The 21,199-nt window shown below is 41.5% G+C and overlaps 1 protein-coding gene and 1 long non-coding RNA gene across 6 annotated transcripts in view; one reads left to right on the forward strand and one right to left on the reverse strand.

Moving 5' to 3' along the window:
• Positions 1-14,384: 14,384 nt before the first annotated feature.
• On the reverse strand, positions 14,385-19,555 carry LOC143923829 (uncharacterized). Its single transcript, XR_013261783.1, has 2 exons — positions 17,935-19,555; positions 14,385-17,893 (listed from the first exon to the last, which is right to left on the reverse strand). It is a non-coding gene; the product is annotated as an uncharacterized LOC143923829 (long non-coding RNA).
• The window catches only part of ZEB2 (zinc finger E-box binding homeobox 2), a 182,148-nt gene continuing 177,598 nt past the window's right edge, over positions 16,650-21,199 (forward strand). The window contains exons 1-2 of one of the 5 annotated variants that reach the window (XM_077447744.1): positions 16,650-17,084; positions 20,260-20,395. In XM_077447744.1, the coding sequence (XP_077303870.1) occupies positions 20,323-20,395 (73 nt within the window). In that variant the 5' untranslated portion in view covers positions 16,650-17,084; positions 20,260-20,322. Of the gene's footprint in view, positions 17,085-19,650; positions 20,396-21,199 lie in introns of those variants that run through there. The other 4 variants (XM_077447740.1, XM_077447742.1, XM_077447743.1 and 1 more) reach the window with 4 other exon arrangements.

Genomic DNA, 21,199 nt, shown 5'->3' on the forward strand with positions numbered 1-21,199 from the left:
TTCATTTTTTTATTTTCCTTTCTGATTGGGTATTCTTTGCAAAGTGAAACTTTACCTCATTTACTAAGCTCTGGAGCAACTTCACTTTGCAAAGTGCAGTCTAATTACTTTTAGTAAATCAACCCCGGTGGGTAGAAATAGGAGTACATGGCGCCATCAGTAGTAGAAATATTCACTGCAGTGAGTAAAAATATGAATACATAGTGCAGTGGGTAGAAATATGAATACACAGTGCAGTGGGTAGAAATATGAATGCACAGTTAGTGCAGTGGGTATAAATATGAATACACAGTGCAGTGGGTATAAATATAAATACACAGTGCAGTGGTATAAATATAAATACACAGTGCAGTGGGTAGAAATATAAATGCACAGTGCAGTGGGTAGAAATAGGAATGCACAGTGCAGTAGATAGAAATAGGAATGCACTGTGCAGTGGGTAGAAATAGGAATGCATAGTGTGGTGGGTAGAAATAGGAATGCACAGTGCAGTAGATAGTAATAGGAATGCACGGTGCAGTGGGTAGAAATAGGAATGCACAGTGCAGTGGGTAGAAATAGGAATGCATAGGGCAGTGGGTAGAAATATGAATACACAGTGCAGTGGGTAGAAATTTGAATGCACAGTGCTGTGAGTAGAAATTTGAATACACAGTGCAGTGGGTAGAAATATGCATACACAGTGCAGTGGGTAGAAATATGAATACACGGGGCAGTGGGTAGAAATATAAATACACAGGGCAGTGGGTAGAAATATAAATACACAGGGCAGTGGGTAGAAATATAAATGTACAGTGCAGTGGGTAGAACTAAGCATACACAGGGCAGTGGGTAGAAATAAAAATGCACAGTGCAGTGGGTAGAACTAGGCATACACAGGGCAGTGGGTAGGAATATAAATGCACAGTGCAGTGGGTAGAACTAGGCATACACAGGGCAGTGGGTTGGAATATAAATGCACAGTGCAGTGGGTAGGAATATAAATGCACAGTGCAGTGGGTAGGAATATAAATGCACAGTGCAGTGGGTAGGAATATAAATGCACAGTGCAGTGGGTAGGAATATAAATGCACAGTGCAGTGGGTAGGAATATAAATGCACAGTGCAGTGGGTAGGAATATAAATGCACAGTGCAGTGGGTAGGAATATAAATGCACAGGGCAGTGGGTAGAAATATAAATGCACAGTGCAGTGGGTAGGAATATAAATGCACAGTGCAGTGGGTAGGAATATAAATGCACAGTGCAGTGGGTAGGAATATAAATGCACAGTGCAGTGGGTAGGAATATAAATGCACAGTGCAGTGGGTAGGAATATAAATGCACAGGGCAGTGGGTAGAAATATAAATGCACAGTGCAGTGGGTAGGAATATAAATGCACAGTGCAGTGGGTAGAACTAGGCATACACAGGGCAGTGAGTGTCTGGAATGGCCCGGGATTCCCTTGTGACCACATATGAAGCAGCAGCTGCTCTCAGACACCTTCTGTCTGGTCTGACATTATCATCTCCCTCCTCCTGCCTCTTATAGGGGGTCTGGGGATCAGAATGTCTGGGATGATCCTGGATCCCGGCCTATTGATCCCGGCATATGCTCAGGGATTGGATTTCCTGGAGTGCACAGGTCTGGGTCTGCATGCTTCTCCATGGTCACACTTCCTCTCTCCAGCAGGTTCAGGTCTCGGTGTGACTTGGATTGGAGAAGTGGAAATGATGACAATCGCTATTTAATCACCAACAAGAGGACTTCCTACTCAACAACATAGAGAAGAGGTGGAGCTGTCCTGGAAGGGGGGTCTGCAGACTTCCCCCCTAATCACTGGAGGAGATTTCCTGGTGCTGAAAGATAACCTGACAAGACTCCGGATCTCAACTCTGTTTAAAGGTTGTTTTCCATTATACACATATCCACGATGCATTTTATTTGCCTCAATGGACCATTAAAGAAAGACTCAAAATAAATGTAAACCCAATTACTAAAATCAACCTGTTAAAGTGGTGTTCCACACGCCCAAAAAAAAATTCCTAAAAAAAAAAAAAAAAAATGTGGAAAAAAAATAAATAACTCACCTCTAAATGCCTGTTGCTAGGGGGTTCCTCGTAGTCTGCCTCCTTCAGTGCCCGGGTACCTGACGTCACTTTCCCTCGGCGCAGGAAGGGCTAAGCTTCGCCCCTTCCCTCCTGTCAGTCATCTGGGACAGGTGACAGGTCCCAGATGACTGCGCAGCCAATCACGGTAGTAGTGGGTTCCGGCTGTGAAGCCATAGCCGGGTGCCCATAGTTGCAATGCCGGGAGGAGGGGGGCATGAGCAGGAAAGTGTCCAATTATTAAAAGTCAGCAGCTGTAGTATTTGTAGCTGCTGACTTTAAAAAAAAAATTCTTCAGGGGAACACCGGCTTATTCACATGGGCAGCCAGGGGGCAGTAAAATCAGGCAGTTGAGCTGCAGTTTTAGCCCCCGCCGACTGCACACTTGCAGAAATACACTACAGTTCATTTAACATGGTTTCCTCTGGATGTCTGTGCATTTTATGGAAAGGGCCAGAGTTTTTTTTTTTTTCTGGTTTTTGGTTCCATTGACTTCATTGGTTTAAAGATATCTATTGAAAAATGCGAAATGCACCTGTAATATCCAAACCTCCACACTTTGAATGACAATTGAACGGTCATGCTACACTGTACATTTTGTTCCCACAAATAGAGCTTTATTTTGGTGGTATTTGATCATCTCTGCGATTTTTATTTTTTGCGCAACAAATAAAAAAAGACCGAAATTTTTTTCTTTGTTTCTGTTAAATTTTTTTGTAAATAAGTACGTTTTCTTCTTCAATGACAGGCACTGATATGGCTGCACTGACGGGCCAATGATGTGGCACTGATGGGCACTGATAGGGGGCACTGGTATGTGGCACTGATGTGCAATTGTGGCCGGCACTGATGGGCACTCATAGGTAGCACTTATGGGTACTTATGGGTGGCACTGATGAGTACTTATGGGTGGCACTGATCGGTGGCACGGATGGGGACTGATGGGCACTGATATGTGGGCACTGATGGGCACAGATGGGCACTGATAGGTGGTGTTGCTGGACACTGATGGGTGGCACTAATGACACTGATGGGTGGCATTGCTGGGCATCCCTGTTTTGTAATGTGCCACAGAGGTGTCAGTCAGTGCCCATTTGTGGGCACTGATTGGCATATTTTGGGCATATTTTTTCACGTGTGGATGGCCATGGGCGATGTCCTTGGCCATCCACATGCTGGGGGCTTCCCTGGTGGTCCTGGGGGCTTCCCTGGTGATCTAGTGTGGGCATGTGATAAACAATCAGCGCAGACCCCCCTGTCAGGAGAGCCGCCAATCAGCGCTCCTCTACTCACGTCTGTCAGAAGCGAGTAAGGAAAAGCCGATCAATGGCTCTTCCTGTTTACATCGTGTTTGGACACAGCTGATCATGTGGTAAAGAGCCTTCTCCGGAGGCTCCTGACCAAGATCGGTGCAGCGGTGTGTCAGACTGACACACCGCACCAACGATCGCCGAGATGCACGCCCCCCATGGGCACGAAGCGGCTGTTATCCTGAAGGACATCATATGACGCCCAGTCAGGATAACTGAACCACTGCCTGGCCGTCATTCTGCTATAGGCTGGGCGGGGAGTGGTTAAAACAGGCAGTTAGGAGGCAACATATCGCCTCCACACCACCACGCCACCTCTCAAACACCCTCTGAAAAGCAATCCATCGCTTGTCAAAGGGTCAGCAATGATACCCTGCTGTTCTGAACAAGCCCACAATGTTATTTCAAAAGTCATTTTCAATATGTCTTAACCTGTAGCTTTTATTTAAATAATATCTGCTGATCCTGCAGGAAGGTGTTTGTTTAGGCACTTTCTGTTATAGGGTGACAACGCTCTGTCCCTGTCTCCCAATCATGCCGCTGCGTTGTCACACGGGCTTACAGTGGAGACTGCAAGTGACCATTTAACCTCATGCTAACCGCTGAACATATATGTGTGGGGGCAGGGAGGGTGAGACTTAATGTCCATATGCCACACCTATGCCAAGGTGCTCTCCCAGCACAGTGACCCAGTTGTCAAGACAACTCCCAGTCTCTGTGTATAATCAGCGGGACATGTGATCATGTGACCACTTTGACAGCCAATCACCACCTTACTTGCTGGCTTTAATACCCCATTAAATATATATATATATATATATATATATATATATATATATATTTTACAAAATTGTTGAAGTATTTATGAACAACATTCGTCAAGTTATGGAATATACTGTGAATTCCCTGAGGCTGTCAATCAGCTGGAGCTCCCTCCCCTGTCAACTTTTTTCTCTTGGTGTCAGGAAAACATGTCAGGAATTATTCATGCTGATAGCAGAGGAATGAGGCAGCAGACTGACACTTAAGCCTCGTACACACGATCGGATTTTTGGCCGGGAATAGTGTGATGAAAGACTGTTTGCCTAAAATCCGACCGTTAGTACACTCCATCAGACAATTGTCCAACTTTCAGCCAACAAATGTTGGATAGCAGGTTAGTAAATTTTTGGCGGACAACGGTCTGTTGTCAGAATTTCACACACAAAAGTCCACAGTATAAACACGCATGCTGGGAAGCAAGGAAGTGTCGGAAGCGGTCAGTCTTGTAAACTAGCGTTCGTAATGGAGATTTACCATTCGTGATGCGGCAAATTATGAAATTCAGCGCACAATTCTCTTCTTGTTTAATGGGATAATAATGAAGCTGCTTTGCTGGTGATACTGATGGAGTCATGGCAAACGTATTTGAAAATTCTTAGTTTTTTTTTAGTGATATCAAAATTAATATTATTATGCTTGTTATTTTTACCACAACACCATTATCCTGTAGTTTTTAATCTCAAAGATACAACTATGTTGGTGTCCCTTGTCAATTTTACATTGTATTTTTGAAAATGTACTGGCCTACTCCCAAACTATCATTACCTATAAAACACATAGCCAAGTATTATTGTCCACAATTTTTTTATTGCACATTAAAAAAAGAAAACAAATAAAATTAGACATGTTATCTGCCAATAAAACTTAACCAAAAAGTGCATTCTATGTATCCAAAAATATAGAAAATATAACGCATGTATGTGTCCTGCTTCTTAATATAGGGAGTCAACAATGCTAAGCCCCTGTACACACGGTCGGAGATTTCCACAACCAAATCCGTCGGATTTTGCCCCTCGGATTCTGTCCGTCGGATTTTGTCCGTCGGATCTCGTCCGAAACTGTTGCATACACACGGTCGGACAAAGTTGGCGAAAAATCAGATCTTTCAGAACGTGATGACGTAATTTCGTTACGATGGGACTACATTCAGGCTAGTAGCCAATAGCTTTGATGTAGGAATTTGATCTGAGCATGCGTGGCACTTGGTCCGATCAAAATTCTCTACACATGATCGGAGTATGTCCAATAGTTGGTCGGGAAATATTTCCAACATGTTGGAAAATTGGGTCCGACGGATATTCCGACGGAATCAATCCGATGCATACCACACACAGTCGGATTATCCGATGACATGGTCCGATAGGACACATTCCGACGGATTCTCCGACCGTGTGTACAAGGGCTAAGAGTTGGTTTAAGCAGGGGTCCGTCATCCAGAGATAATTCCAAAAATCATCCAGATTATTCTCCTGGAGCTTCCACAGCAAAGGCATATGACATAATTGGTCACGATTAATAAAGCAAACAATTTTTGGTCCAAGAAATCCTCCTCCTCCTGTTCCTGGCCTGGACTTGTGTCAAAGCAATAACTCCAAGGCCAATAATAGCATGTTCTCTCCTCTGATTCTGCAAGATCGCTGGTTGATGAACGGCCATTCAGAAACAAACTGAAAAGCACAACATGAAAAGCGTGAAATGAAAAGCACGAATCCACACTCACCAAACTTCTCCTAACACGAAATTAGCAGAAGGAGCCCAAAGGCTGACAATTGGGCTCTTTATCGGCTCGTTGTACGTCTAGTATGTTACTATGTTTGTGTTTGTTGGCCGACAATTGTGTACCGTTTGTATACAAACCAAGTTCCCAACACACGCTCCTTAGGACAAAAGTCTGACGCTCTGTTGGCCAACAATCGGATTGTGTGTACGAGGCTTTAGTGCTCTGGATTGAGACAAGTACACACCATAGAGGGATGTGCGTTGTTCATATTTCATGTCTGAGGTTTACAACCACTTTAAGAACCATGTGATGGGCAATTAATCTAAACCACCTGATCATCTGTCCCCCCAAAATAGCAGTCAGGATTGGGGGCCAGCCTTAGACATGAGAACATTGGCAAATTTTGCCAAAAACATCTGGATTTGGTGAATGTCATCTCATGTCTGTGGACAGCTTTGATGACCAACTGCTGCAATAAAAATAAATAAAAAGAAAGTCAATAATAAGCAGATAAGAGGAGCAGGAAATCGCAGGCAAAGTGTTGCATTGATAAATAGTAAGCACAGCCATATTTAGAGCAAGAGACAAATGTAAATGGCCCTACATATTAAACTAAGCATTAAAGTCAAAATTATCTTTCTATTTTGGTTTGTTTTCTCCGGGATTAACCCGGACTGTCCAGGTTTTGAATCACGTGTCCAGTTTTCAGTCTGCCTTAGAACCGGACACATTATTCAGACTGGACCATGGCTCCCTAAGATAGCTGGAGAAAGGATTAGGCATTCTCGCCCCTGCAGGGGACGATAGAGAGCTGGCACTGACACTGAGAACTCACCTGAGTCTCAGCGTGGCACTGCAGGGGAGTGAAGACTGTCTGGAGATTGGAGAGAGGAAGGAGGGGCTGCTTTCTCTGCAGTTTGTTATCTGTGAGTACAGAGGGAAAGGGGTGAGGGGGATAAGTCTGATGTGTGGAGGGACACCTGGGGCCACCTAATGTAAGGGGGGATTGTGATGTGTGGAGGGACATCAGATGTACAGGGGAGCACTCTGATGGGGACACTAGATGAATAGGGGGGCACTCTGATGGAGACACCAGATGTATAGGGAGCACTCTGGTGGGGAAACCAGATGTATAGGGAGAGCACTCTGATGGGGACACCAGATGTATAGGGGGGCACTCTGATGGGCGCACCAGATGTATAGGGGCACTATGATGGGACACCAGATGTATAGGGTGGCACTTTGATGGTGACACCTTAGGTAAGGGGGGATTGTGATGTGTTGAGGGTCATCTAATGTATGGGGGGGGGCGCTCTGGTGGGGATATCAAATATGTAGGGGGCACTCTGGTGGGGATACAAATGTATAGGGGGAACTCTGATGGGGATATCAGATGTATAGGGGGGAACTCTGATGGGGAGACCACATGTATAGGGGGCACTCTGTTGGGGACACCAGATGTATAGGGGGACACATTGATGGGCATACCTTATGTAAAGGGGGATTGTGATGTGTTGAGGACCATCTGATGTATGGAGGGCACTCTGGTGGGGATATCAAATATAAATGTATAGGGGGTAACTCTGATGGGGACACCAGATGTATAGGGGGCACTCTGATGGGGATACCAGATGTATAGGGGGGAACTCTGATGCGGACACCAGATGTATAGGGGGACACTCTGATAGGGACACAAGATGTAAGGGGGGAGCCTGATGAGAACACCTGATGTAAGGTATTTTTTTACTTGAAATATGAATGTAATTGGCCTACTTTTATGTTATATTAGAGAGCAATTCAGACCTTGGCTGGAAGAAACTTTTAGCAATTGGACCTCCTTGAATTTTAATTCATTACTCCTGCCCTAGGTGGACAGTTTTGTGTTGCAGGAATGTGCACAAAACTGTGGGCATCCCTGCAATGCCCAAACACACTGCCCTTTTCCAATTGTGAAGTGGTGCCATTAAGTTTTAAACACACAACCACACACCTTGCTTTTGCGTTCATTCACCTGCGGCAAAAGGTATGGTAACAAAATACCATGTACAATTTTTTAAAAAGTTATACAGGTTTTACATCTATTTGTACTACATGTTGTTGTTCATTTGTTTTGTATACTATAAGAAAGAAATAAATTGCTGCAGTGTGTCGCTCGCCAGTCAGATTCAAACTTTCAAAAACAGTACTGATGCTTTTTTACTTTAGGCTTTCTGTTTATGGGGAATCAATGAATTGGAAATGGACGTGTTTAGGAATTCCCTTCCTGCATTGAAAGCAGGCAAGCTCAAGGTGTTCTCAAATCACGAGACAATGAGCATTATAGAGTTGGATGTACTGGAGCTCTACATTCACACCTGATTATAAAATAAAGTATGTAGCCGTTAGTTTGTGTTCTCTGTATGAGCCTCAAAGTTTCATTTTCGTGTACAATTACATTTCCAAGACTTTGAATTCTCGCAAAAAGTTTTTTCATCTCTCTGGTGTCCCTGTGCCCTACAGATGTGACCTCACCCATAGAGATGGAGAATGCCAGCCTCTCCCCCCCCCCCCCCCCCCCAGCAGTGGGCTCTGTGCATGTACAGCTGGGAGCCAAGCACAACACGGAGCCCCCCTTCCCTAGAATTAGTCATTATTTCAATGTTTGCCCAGAAGATATGATTGTATTTCACAGCAGATCATATTTCTTCTATCTTTCAAATTTGGAATCATCCAGCGGGGTTAGAAAACTAAACTCATCCCTGGATTTTGGATAATTGGCCCCTAAAAAAAAAAAAAAAACCTCCATGAACAAACACTAGTTCAACAAGGCAGAGAAAAAAGAACAGATCTGGGAGAGGTAATGACCAGACCATTGCCAGTGAAATCCAAACTCAGAGAATTAACCCGGGAATTAGAGGGTTAATCGTCTGATGTCACTGTGCCAGAAACAAGATGGATGGATGAATAGATATAGAAAGAAATGCAAAGATAGATAGATAGATAGATAGATAGATAGATAGATAGATAGATAGATAGATAGATAGATAGATAGATAGATAGATAGATAGATAGATAGATAGATTGATAGATAGATAGATGATCTCACAAAAGTGAGTACACCCCTCACATTTTTGTAGATATTTTATTCTATCTTTACATGTGACAAGAAATGACACTTTGCTACAATGTAAAGTAGTGATTGTACAGCTTGCATAACAGTGTAAATTTGCTGTCCCCTCAAAATAACTCAACACACAGCTATTAATGTCTAAACTGCTGGCAACAAAAGTGAGTACACCCCTAAGTGTAAATGTCCAAGTTGGGACCAAAAGGGTCAAAATTTTGTGCGGCCACCATTATTTTTCAGCACTGTCCTAACCCTCTTGGGCATGGAATTCACCAGAACTTCACAGATTGCCACTGGAGTCCTTTTCCCCTCCTCCATGATGACATCACAGAGCTGGTGGATGTTAGAGACATTGTGCTCCTCCACCTTCCATTTGAGGATGCCCCACAGATGCTCAATAGGGTTTAGGTCTGGAGACATGCTTGGCCAGTACATCACCTTTACCCTCAGCTTCTTTAGCAAGGCAGTGGTAGTCTTGGAGGTGTGTTTTGAGGCCGTTTTCATGTTGGAATACTGCTCTGTGGTCCAGTCTCTGAAGGGAGCAGATCATGCTTTGCTTCAGTATGTCACAGTACATGTTGGCATTCATGGTTCCCTCAATGAACTGTAGCTGCTCAGTGTCGGCAGTACTCATGTAGCCCCAGACCACGGCACTCCCACCACCATGCTTGACTGTAGTCAAGACACACTTGTCTTTGTACTCCTCACCTGGTTGCCGCCACACACGCTTGCCACCATCTGAACCAAATAGGTTTATCTTGGTCTCATCAGACCACAGGACATGATTCCAGTAACCCATGTCCTTAGTCTGCTTGTCTTCAGCAAACTGTTTGCGGGCTTTCTTGTGCATCATCTTTAAAAGAGGCTCCCTTTTGTGACGACAGCCATGCAGACCAATTTGATGCAGTGTGCGACGTATGGTCTGAGCACTGACAGGCTGACCCCCCCACCCCTTTAACCTCTACAGCATTGCTGGCAGCACTCATACGTCTATTTCCCAAAGACAACCTCTGGATATGACGCTGAACATGTGCACTCAACTTCTTTCATCAACTATGGTGAGGCCTGTTCTGAGTGGAATCTGTTCTGTTAAACTACAGTATGGTCTTGGCCACCATGCTGCAACTCAGTTTCAGAGCCTTGGCAATCTTCTTATAGCCTAGGCCATCTTTTTGGAGAGCAACAATTCTGTTTTTTCAGATCCTCAGAGAGTTCTTTGCCATGAGGTGCCATGTTGAACTTCCAGTGACCAGTATGAGAGAGTGAGAGCGATAACACCAAATTTAACACACCTGCTCCCCATTCACACTTGAGACCTTGTAACGAGTGGCATGACACCGGGGAGGGAAAATGGCTAATTGGGAAAATTTGGGCATTTTGTTGCCAGTAGTTTCGACATTAATGGCTGTGTGATAGATAGATAGATAGATAGATAGATAGATAGATAGATAGATAGATAGATAGATAGATAGATAGATAGATAGATACATACATACATACATACATAAAGAAAGAAAGAAAGAAAGAAAGAAAGAAAGAAAGAAAGAAAGAAAGAAAGAAAGAAACTCATTTGCACAGATAAAGATCATAAAATATCCATGCATGTTTGGCAGAAGCATGATGGATAGATGGTTGGATGGGCCAAGCAGATGAACTGTTACATCTATATAAACAAATAGATTACAGAAAGAGAGAAATTGGCAGAGGATAGATGGAACAAGATAGATAGATAGATAGATAGATAGATAGATAGATAGATAGATAGATAGATAGATAGATAGATAGATAGATAGATAGATAGATAGATAGATAGATAGATAGATTAGGAAAAAAAGAAAGAAAGAAAGAAAGAAAGAAAGAAAGAAAGAAAGAAAGAAAGAAAGAAAGAAAGAAAGAAAGAAAGAAAGAAAGAAAGAAAGAAAGAAAGAAAGAAAGAAAGAAAGAAAGAAAGAAAGAAAGAAAGAAAGAAAGAAAGAACTTGCATAGATAAACATCATAAAGCATCAATTTTTGGAAGAAGCATGATGGATGGATGGATGGTTGGATGGGCCAAGCAGATGAACTGTTACATCTATATAAACAAATAAATTATAGAAAAAGAAAAACTGGCCAGAGGGATGATGGGACAAGATAAATAAATAGATAGACAGATCATATACAGATGATAGATAGATAGATAGATAGATAGATAGATAGATAGATAGATAGATAGATAGATAGATAGATAGATAGATAGATAGATAGATAGATAGATAGATAGATAGAGTAAAAAAGACAGTTGATAAATGTATGGATTTAATAATGGATAGATATAGGAAAATGGGTGGATGGATAGATATAGATAAGAAAGAGAAGGAAGTAAGAGAATGATGGAAGGGAAGAAGAAAGGAAGGAAGGAAGGAAGGAAGGAAGAAAGAGAAGGAAGGAAGGAAGGAAGGAAGGAAGGAAGGAAGGAAGGAAGGAAGGAAGGAAGGAAGGAAGGAAGAAAGATAAAGATAACTTACATGAATAAACTTTACAGAAATATGTGGATTTATAGCAGCAGGATGGATGTGTGGATGAATAATCCATACACAAATATAGTAACATCCCTACAAAAATATAAATTACAGAGAAAGAAACTGGACATAGAAATAGAATTGATGCAAGAAAGAGATAGAGAGATAGATAGATAGATAGATAGATAGATAGATAGATAGATAGATAGATAGATAGATAGATAGATAGATAGATAGATAGATAGATAGATAGTGTATTCATTGATTGATAGCTATAGGATAATTGATGGATGGACAGATATAGGGATGGAGGAGCGATGAATTGATAGAGAAGAAAAGAAAGAGGATTCCATACAAGTGACACAGTGTATGAATATACAATACAATGTAAGATCACATCGGGTGTGTACCCCTCCCAGCACCATCACAGACCAGTGCAGAGAACCCAGGGCTTTGGCAGGGTAAAGGTCAGGAGGTGCCAGCCTTGTATGTATTGAAAGTATGAGGAAGGGGCCAGGAACCACCCCCCCCCTCCCCCCCCACACACACACACACACACACACACAGCAATGGACATGGAAATATGACTTCTGCTGAAGTTCTCTCTCTCTCTAATTATAAAGCGCCGGCTGGATTCCGACCTTATAAAAGTCGGTCATGAAGGGGTTAATTGTAGCGAATAAAAGCGCTGATTGGCCCCCATTGCTCCCAAATCTGCAGGAAATACTGACCACGAGGAAGACCCCCCTCCAGATCCAGGGTGTGGGGACACAGGGGGACAGACACATGGGACAAACCTGGAGAATGTTAGTGTTCTCTGCACACAGGACAGTACAATATAGAATTCACCATTTTATATATATATATATATATATATATATATATATATATATTCCACGTATACTAATATAGGAAGTGTGTAGATAGTAAAGAAAAAAATACTGAATTACCAGTGTAGATTGGATCTGTACAGAGCACGAAATACATAAAGTTCACACAGTGCAACAGGGCAATAGGAATTAGTAGACAGCACAGAATAGAGCGTACTCTATTCTATACTAGTACAATATACAATGTGTACACACAGTGTAGTGTATAGTGGTTCTGTAGTGTAGACATTATAGTATTATATATAGTAAACACAGTGTATAGTGATGGATGACATAGAAAGTACATAGAATTTTTCGTATTGTGTAGAGAAAATCTGCATACAGAACTATATATATATATATATATATATATATATATATATATATATATATATATATATATATATATATATATATATATATATATATATAATTTGTGTATATAGTATACATATATCCTGTACTGTGCTACTTAACTGTCCAATATATATATATATATATATATATATATATATATCACAGAATACATAGTGTACAGTAAATCTTTAGACACTTCACTAACCCTAACACATCGTGCACACAGTGTGTAGACATTTGCAGTTAGTAGTGTACAGGACACCTATTGTACACAATGTATAATGAACACGTAGACAGTACAGAATATATATATATACTGTCACTCCATAGTGAATCTGTACGCAGGGCAGTACAGAATGTCTAGTATTTTTGTGGAGCAAATTTCAGACAGTCCAAAATATAAACTGTATGTACAATGTATGGTTACTCTATAGACAGCACAGTATAGAACACACACTGCACATGCAAGATAGTATAGTGGTTAGTGAATCTAGGGGCAGTATAGGATGTATATTGCAAAAACAAGTTAGAGCCAATGTATACACAGTACACTGCTTAGTAAATCTTTAGACCGTACAGAATACATACTGAACAAAAGGTAGCGTGCATCTATAGCCAGTGATGCATACTGTATATCAAGATAGGATAATATAGAATATCTACTGTTTGAACAGAATGTAGTGAATCTATCAACAGTACAGGATGTATACTGTGCACACAACCTGAATAGACAGTACCGTATATATACTGTGCACACAACCTGTATAGACTTTACAGGATGTATAATGAGCACACAACCTGTATAGACAGTAAAGTACAGGGTCTATATACTGAACACACAACCTGTATAGATAGTAGAGTATATGACACAGTATATACTGTGCACACAACCTGTATAGACAGTATAAGTACAGGATATATAATGTGAACACAACCTGTATATACATTACAGGATATATAATGTGCACACAACCTGTATAGACAGTAAAGTACAGGATATATAATGTACACATAACCTGTTTAGACATTACAGGATATATGTGCACACAACCTGTGTAAACAGTACAGTACAGGATCTATACTGAGCACGCAACCTGTATAGACAGTACAGTATAGGATATATACCTTATATACAGTGTATAATGTGGACAGTTTGTGCATTATCTGATAAAATCTCATCAATAAGAAGTCCCTATCCCAGTACTGGAACTTCTGCACAAATAAATGTATTACAATTTATAGCATTAAAAACTGTGCAAAAATCTATCTATCTATCTATCTATCTATCTATCTATCTATCTATCTATCTATCTATCTATCTATCTATCTATTACGTAGCACATATTCACACCCAGCACTACACCCACCCACAGACACATATGCACACATACACATAAATACATACAACATACTGCACATATGGTAAAATGAGATGTCTGTACTACAATATGTGTTGGGGGGGGGGGGGGGTGCAATTAAGTATCTAAGAATATTTATATATTTCTTACTATTTCACAGATAATTGCACACACACACACACACACACACACACACACACACACACACACACACACACACATATCATACTTATCACATATTTAAGATCCAACAAGTATTAATAAACTACATAAAAATGCATTTATTATGTACATTTCAGCACATGGCATGCACTGAATATAACTTTTACCATAAATTTCTCAGCCATTAATAATAGTATGAAATAACAATAGGATTGCAAGACCCCAGAGAGGTTAAAATCGATTCTTCGACTATTTTTATGAAGCTTCTTTCTCCCCATCACCGTGTAGAAGAAGCCCAGCCTGGCTGTACCGCACGGAGTGGAGGAGAGCAGAGAGCCCAGTACTGGTTAAATCACTTAGCTCGCTATCCTCCCCTGGGATGAAGGCTTGAATTAGTTAATATTGCTCAGTCCTTACTACATAGCTGAACTCCAGATGTGAAGGATAACTGTCTTCCTAGATTCTCAGCACCTGATTGGCTCAGGACGGCAACGTCACAGTAGAATCTTTTGAGTGATGATTCAATTAAGCATACAGTAAGTCAGAAACATAATGGGAGTGATAGCAGACAGCAAGCTACCCATTTATCTTTTTCCATTTCTATCCTGCACTGGGATAAATGAAGGCGAGCTTCTGATTAGAGTTGCTATGGGAAACAGCTGCACTTTTTTTCTCTTCTGGATCAGTCAAGGTCCTCCTGGATCAGTCAAGGTCCTTCTGAACCAATATGGCTCAGTGAAGGTCCTTCTGGATCAAGTCAATGTCATTTTGGATTTGACCAAGTCCTTCTGAACCAATATTGATCAGTCAAGGTCCTCCCGAATCAGCCATGACCCTTCTTAACTAATATGGATCAATCAAGGTCTGACTGAATCAGTCATGACCCTTCTGAACCAATCTGGACCAGTCAAGGTTCTCCCGAATCAGTCATTACCCTTCTGTACCAATCTGGACCAGTCAAGGTTCTCCCGAATCAGTCATTACCCTTCTGTACCAATATGGATCAGTCAAGGTCCTCCCGAGCCAGCCATGACCCTTCTGTACCAATATGGGTCAGTCAAGGTCCTCCCGAGTCAGTCATGACCCTTCTGAACCAATGTGGAACAGTCATGATTCTTCTGAACCAAGATCAGTCAAGATTCTTCTGTACCAATATGGATCAGTCAAGGTCTTCCCAAACCAGCCATGACCCTTCTGAACCAATGTGGAACAGTCAAGATTCTTCTGAACCAATCTGGATCAGTCAAAATTCTTCTGAACCAATCTGGATCAGTCAAAATTCTTCTGAACCAATCTGGATCAGTCAAGATTCTTCTGAACCAATCTGGATCAGTCAAGATCAACTCGCTTTCCAAAAATCCACACACCTACCTCCAACCTTGTAAAACTAAAGCTGGCTACAAACTATACATTTTTTTATACAATTTCCTTGTACAACTTTCCTGTAGATTTACCAAAAACATATAATATGTGGTCAAACCTAAACACGTTTAAATTGTATGAACCCAGGCAGGCCCTTCCACTACATAGATGAAGGTAAATCTAAAGGAAAATGCACAACACAAATTGTATAATGTGTATCCAGCTTAAGCATGCATTCAGAAAAAAAAAAAAAAAAAGTCCAACAGCATCTTAAAACATTTTTTTTTTACAAAATGCATGCACTATCTACAATGGGATTTTCATTACAATCATGCACATAGCAGACCGACGCCATTCCATAGGCCAGTTAGAAGTCTACCCTGGCCAAATGCAGTAACCCCTAGCAACCAGAAGCAGCAAAGATGTCATCGGGTTGCCATGGGTTACTGACTTCATCCTGCGCTCCAGAATAAAATCGAACATAAAGCAAACATAAAACAAGCGATCTAAAATATAAAACAAACAACAGCAACAAAATAAAATAAAATAAACAAGCAAGGATTTCTTACACAACACTCGATTGTAATTTATAATCTGAAAATAAAACAAACAAATAAAAAAAATGCAACATGGTAACAAAGATGTACAAAGAGGAAAAAAAAAAAAGAAAAAAAGGGGGATCCTTTAGGCAGCTTCGGTCCCAATGTGATACAATGTAGACTTGTCGATGGCAGCGCTGGGATCTAAAGAGGGAGACCTCAGTAAGTTGAAGTTCCATTGGGTTCTAAGAAGTGTGATTGGTGCAAAATGTTTTCAGTCTTGTATCCAGTAGGATTTAGTGACGAAGATAATGATGGCAAGGACTTGATGGCTGGGGAGGGGGAGAGAAAAAAAAAAGAGGGGGGGGGGAGGTAGGGAGGAGATGAGGTTGGGTGGGGGGAGAAGAAGAGAGAAGAGAAGAAGAGTTTTTTTTTTTTTTTTGGGGGGGGGGGGTTGGATAAGGGAGGTGGAATTTAATTTCTACCACTAAGCGTTTGCTAAGACTTCAAGGTATAATCTAACCCAGATCTTTTCCCACAGAGAAACTTGGTGATCACGTTTTTCACATGATGCTCACGTTTGGTGCTCAATTATCCCTCCCCACAAAGATAGGTGGCGTGTGTCTCAGGGTCTCCACTCTGAACAACAAGAAAAAAAATGTCATTAGGAACAGCCTAACGTCACGTCAGACCGTCCCCAGGTTCGTGTTTCGTGAAGTGGCAGTGAGAGATCAGTGCTAACCTGCTCTGCAGGAATAACGGTCCATCCCTGCCTTGACTCTTCTCTTGGCTTTACAATATCTCCAGGAGCTTCTCCTTCACTTTGTTCCTCCTAAAAGCCTGGTCCTACATGGTCCTGCACACCTCATCCCAACCACCCACCGGGCTTTAAAGGTAGGTCCTTTCCATGATCTTTCCTCCAAACCTAAGCTAGGTAGATGCCCTCTTCCTTTAATAATAAAAAAAAAAAAGTGGGGACCACCAGAGCATCCTAGCCCACACAAGATCCTTCACCTGGATGGGCAGGTAAAGCTCAAGACAGACATTTATTTTATTTTACATTTTACACTCCCTTTACCATTTGAAGGATACATTTTTTTTTTTTTAATTGCAATGTACAAAATTATTTCACATTTTACACCAAGTTGGATATAGATTTTTGTGACTTTAGTGCACATGCTTTTTTTTTTGTTTTTCCTTACCACCCCAAAAAAAGCCCTTACCCAAAGCAAATAGTTCTGTACATTTAGCAAGTTTCATTTCTGTAAATTTAATTTAATGTACCGTAATTTTTGGTGTATTACCTAACACCTCTTGATAAACAGAAGTGAAAGTCGACTTTGGAATTTAGATGGCGGTTTAAAAAACAGAAAAAAAGCTTATTTTGAAATATCCACCTGGAACCTTAGGTTACAATTTTTTTTTTAATTTAATATTTATTTTTTTGACACTTTTCTTGAATGTTTGCTGCTAGTGTACATTTATGTTTCTTGATCCATTGCATTATAAATGACATTCACTGCATAGAAAAGCCCAAACTACACCCTCACCTCCTGTTTTGTTTTCTAAAATACACTACCTATAGCTCTAATATCTTCTCTGTTTTCTAAAATACACCACCTATACCTCTAATATCTTCTATGTTTTGTAAAATACACCACCTATACCTCTTACCTCCTCTTAGATTTTGTAAAATACACCACCTATACCTCTAATATCTTCTATGTTTTGTAAAATACACCACCTATACCTCTTACCTCCTCTTAGATTTTGTAAAATACACCACCTATACCTCTAATATCTTCTATGTTTTGTAAAATACACCACCTATACCTCTTACCTCCTCTTAGATTTTGTAAAATATACCACCTATACCTCTTATCTCCTCTTAGATTTTCTAAATTACACCACCTATACCTCTCACCTCCTCTTAGTTTTCTGAAATACACCACCTATACCTCTTACCTCCTCTTAGATTTTCTAAAATACACCACCTATACCTCTCACCTCCTCTTAGTTTTCTGAAATACACCACCTATACCTCTTACCTCCTTTTAAATTTTGTAAAATACATCACCTATACCTTTTACCTTAGTTTTCTGAAATACACCATATATACCTCCTACCACCTCTCAGATTTTCTAAAATACACCACCTCTACCTCATACCTCCTCTTAGTTGTCTTAAATAGGTCATGTATATATATGCCTTACCACCTCTTAGATTTTCTAAAATACACCGCCTATACCCCCTGTCGCCTCTTAGATTTTTTAAAATACACCACCTATACCTCTTACCACCTTTTAGATTTTCTTAAATACACTGCCTCTACCCCTTGCCACCTCTTTTTTTTCTAAAATACATCACCTATACCCCTTGCCACCTCTTATATTTTCTAAAATACACAGCCTATACCTCTTACCTCCTGTTAGTTTTCTAAAATACACCACCTATACCTCTAATATCTTCTCTGTTTTCTAAAATACTTCACCTATACCTCTCACCTCTTCTTAGATTTTGTAAAATACACCACCTATACTTATTGTCTCCTCTTAGATTTTGTAAAATACACCACCTCTACCTCTCACCTCTTCTTAGATTTTGTAAAATACACCACCTATACCTTTCACCTCCTCTTAGTATTTTCAGATAACTACCTACACATCTCACCTCCTCTTAGTTTAAAAAATAAATAAAAATACACCACCTATACCTCTTATATCCTCTTAGCATTCTTAAATAATCACCCATACCTTTTACCTACTCTTAGTATTCTAAAATACACCACCTAAACCCCCTACCTCTTCTTAGTATTTAAAAATACACCACCTATACCCCTCTTCTCTAGATGGTCCTCCTATTTTATTTACCCCCCCCCCCCCCCCAAAAAAAATATTTTTACATGCAACTTTTTTTTTAATATATTAAATTTATTTTAAATAAAAGTGACAGCTGCCAAAATCATTTGAGGCTACTAGGCAGTGAAAGCCATAGTTGTGACTGTGTTGGCCAATGTGTTTAGTTTGTCCTTGTTTGTTTTAACACCCCATGAGCTGAAGTTCCCCTACACACAGCCCAGCCTAGTGTGTGTGTGTCATTTGTTTGGGACTTGTGTGTTTATGTACATGTGAATTAGTAAACCTTGCTTTGACACTGTTTTTTTTTAAAAGGGAGGCTAAGGGGGGGGGGGGGGGGGGGCTGTGTTTTAAAAGTAGAGGCTAACTTAAATTTAAAGGTGATCTTGCAGGCACTCCTGGGCTTTAAGGGTTAATTGTCCTTGTCTTAAGGGGTTGCATTTGTCCTCCAGTTTAAGCTAAACCCCCCCCCCCTTTAACTTGGGAGCAACAACTAAAATCTTTGGCTCCCCCAGCCCCCCCCCCTCACCCCTCCTCCTCCCATACCCCCCCCCCCCCCCCTACATTTTGACAGAAACGATCTAAAATGTAACATTTTTTTTCCCACATCAAGGTTTACACCCCTAAACACACAGCATTGCTGTTCCCTGAGCTGCCAGTCCAGTTTGATCTCACTTACTTTAGCCAAAAGAAGTAAAAAAAAAAGGGGGGGGGGAGGAGGTGCTGCCTTGGAATTTGGGGTGTCCTTGCTCCAGAGCCTCGGAACCCAAGGCATCATTGCCAGCCCTCCTTGGTTAATTACAGTCAGTGTCCACAGATCTGCATATCCTATTACACTCAAAGTTGAGCTGAGAGGTCTGGGCGAGGATGCAAAGTAGAAAAAAACAGGGGGGGAAGCTTTGAGTCATCCTAGCAGAGGAGAGAGTCCTGTGCAAGATGTAGATCTGCTGGGATCTGGCTAACAAACACACACAAAAAAAAGAGAAAGGGAGACCCCCTTATACATGAGCAATCAACAGCCCAGGAAGGAGGACTTAAAGCCAGCAAAGGAGTGAGTTGAGAGGCAAAGAGGGAAAAAAAAAAAGAGAACAAAAAAAAAAAAAAGAGACAGAACCGGGTTGCTCTAGGAAGATCTGGCGCAGTCTTTGGCGCCCAGCTTTTTTAAATGGGATCTATCAATGCCCACTGTGTGCCTGTGTTTGCTCCGTTGTCAGAGTCGACGTGCTCCTCCTGAATCATTCTGTCCATGAGAACTGGCGTCTGATCCACTCTTATCAATGAAGCAGGACATGATGGCGGATGGCCCCAGGTGTAAGAGGCGAAAACAAGCCAATCCAAGGAGGAAAAACGGTAAGGACTTGGGGTACACCAGCACCCCCCTTTTTTTTATTGGTGTTTTATTCCTTGTGGTGGTTGGCTTTGTTGCAGAGTTGAGGAGCTTACAGTGTCAGAGATGGTGGGAGATCAAGTCCCAGGTCTTCTGCTCCCCTTCTTCTCTCTCTCTCATGGGTGAGTCGCAGCTTTGATTGGGGGGGCTTGCTGGAGTCCCCCTACCTCTGCAGGCAGGCTTGCTCAAAACTTTGTGCAGCTTCACATAACGGTTCCTGTAGGCAAGGAGTGACAACACAGACCGCTAGCTTTTCTCTCTTTTCTTCTACGTCCCCCCCTCCCTCCCTCTCCTCAGCCTCTGCAGGCTCAGCTTACAGGCAAAGGGCTGGACAGGCTAGCACAACAGCGAGCAGAGCCTAAGCCACCCAGCAGTAGCTGCATGCATGCGGGGCTAGCTAGCTGGAAAGCCTTGCACCCCCTTCCCTTGCACCCCCTTCCCTTGCACCCCCTCACCCAACTCCTGCAAACCAGCTTCAGTCGCTGCTTTCTCCTGACCCCAGACCCCCTTCATGTTCCTGGGAGGAGGAGGAGGGGGGTGCGACAATACAAGGGGGTTCTGCTTCACAGATCAGCCAAGTATTCTGGGGATCCCCCCCCCACCTCCCCACCCTTAGCTGAGCTAGACTTTTTTTTTCTTCCTTTAATTAAGCTTGGTATTAGAGACACAGAGAAGGCTTTGCTACTTCTGGGTGTGTTGTCAGCATGTGGACTTGGGCTCTATTTCTCTTCGTCTTCTTCTCTTTTTTTTTTCTTGGCTTTTAGTGG

Source organism: Lithobates pipiens, unplaced genomic scaffold, assembly GCF_037356315.1.
Source record: "Lithobates pipiens isolate NorthernLeopardFrog02 unplaced genomic scaffold, aLitPip1_a1.2 Scaffold_22, whole genome shotgun sequence".
Classification (NCBI taxonomy): domain Eukaryota; kingdom Metazoa; phylum Chordata; class Amphibia; order Anura; family Ranidae; genus Lithobates; species Lithobates pipiens.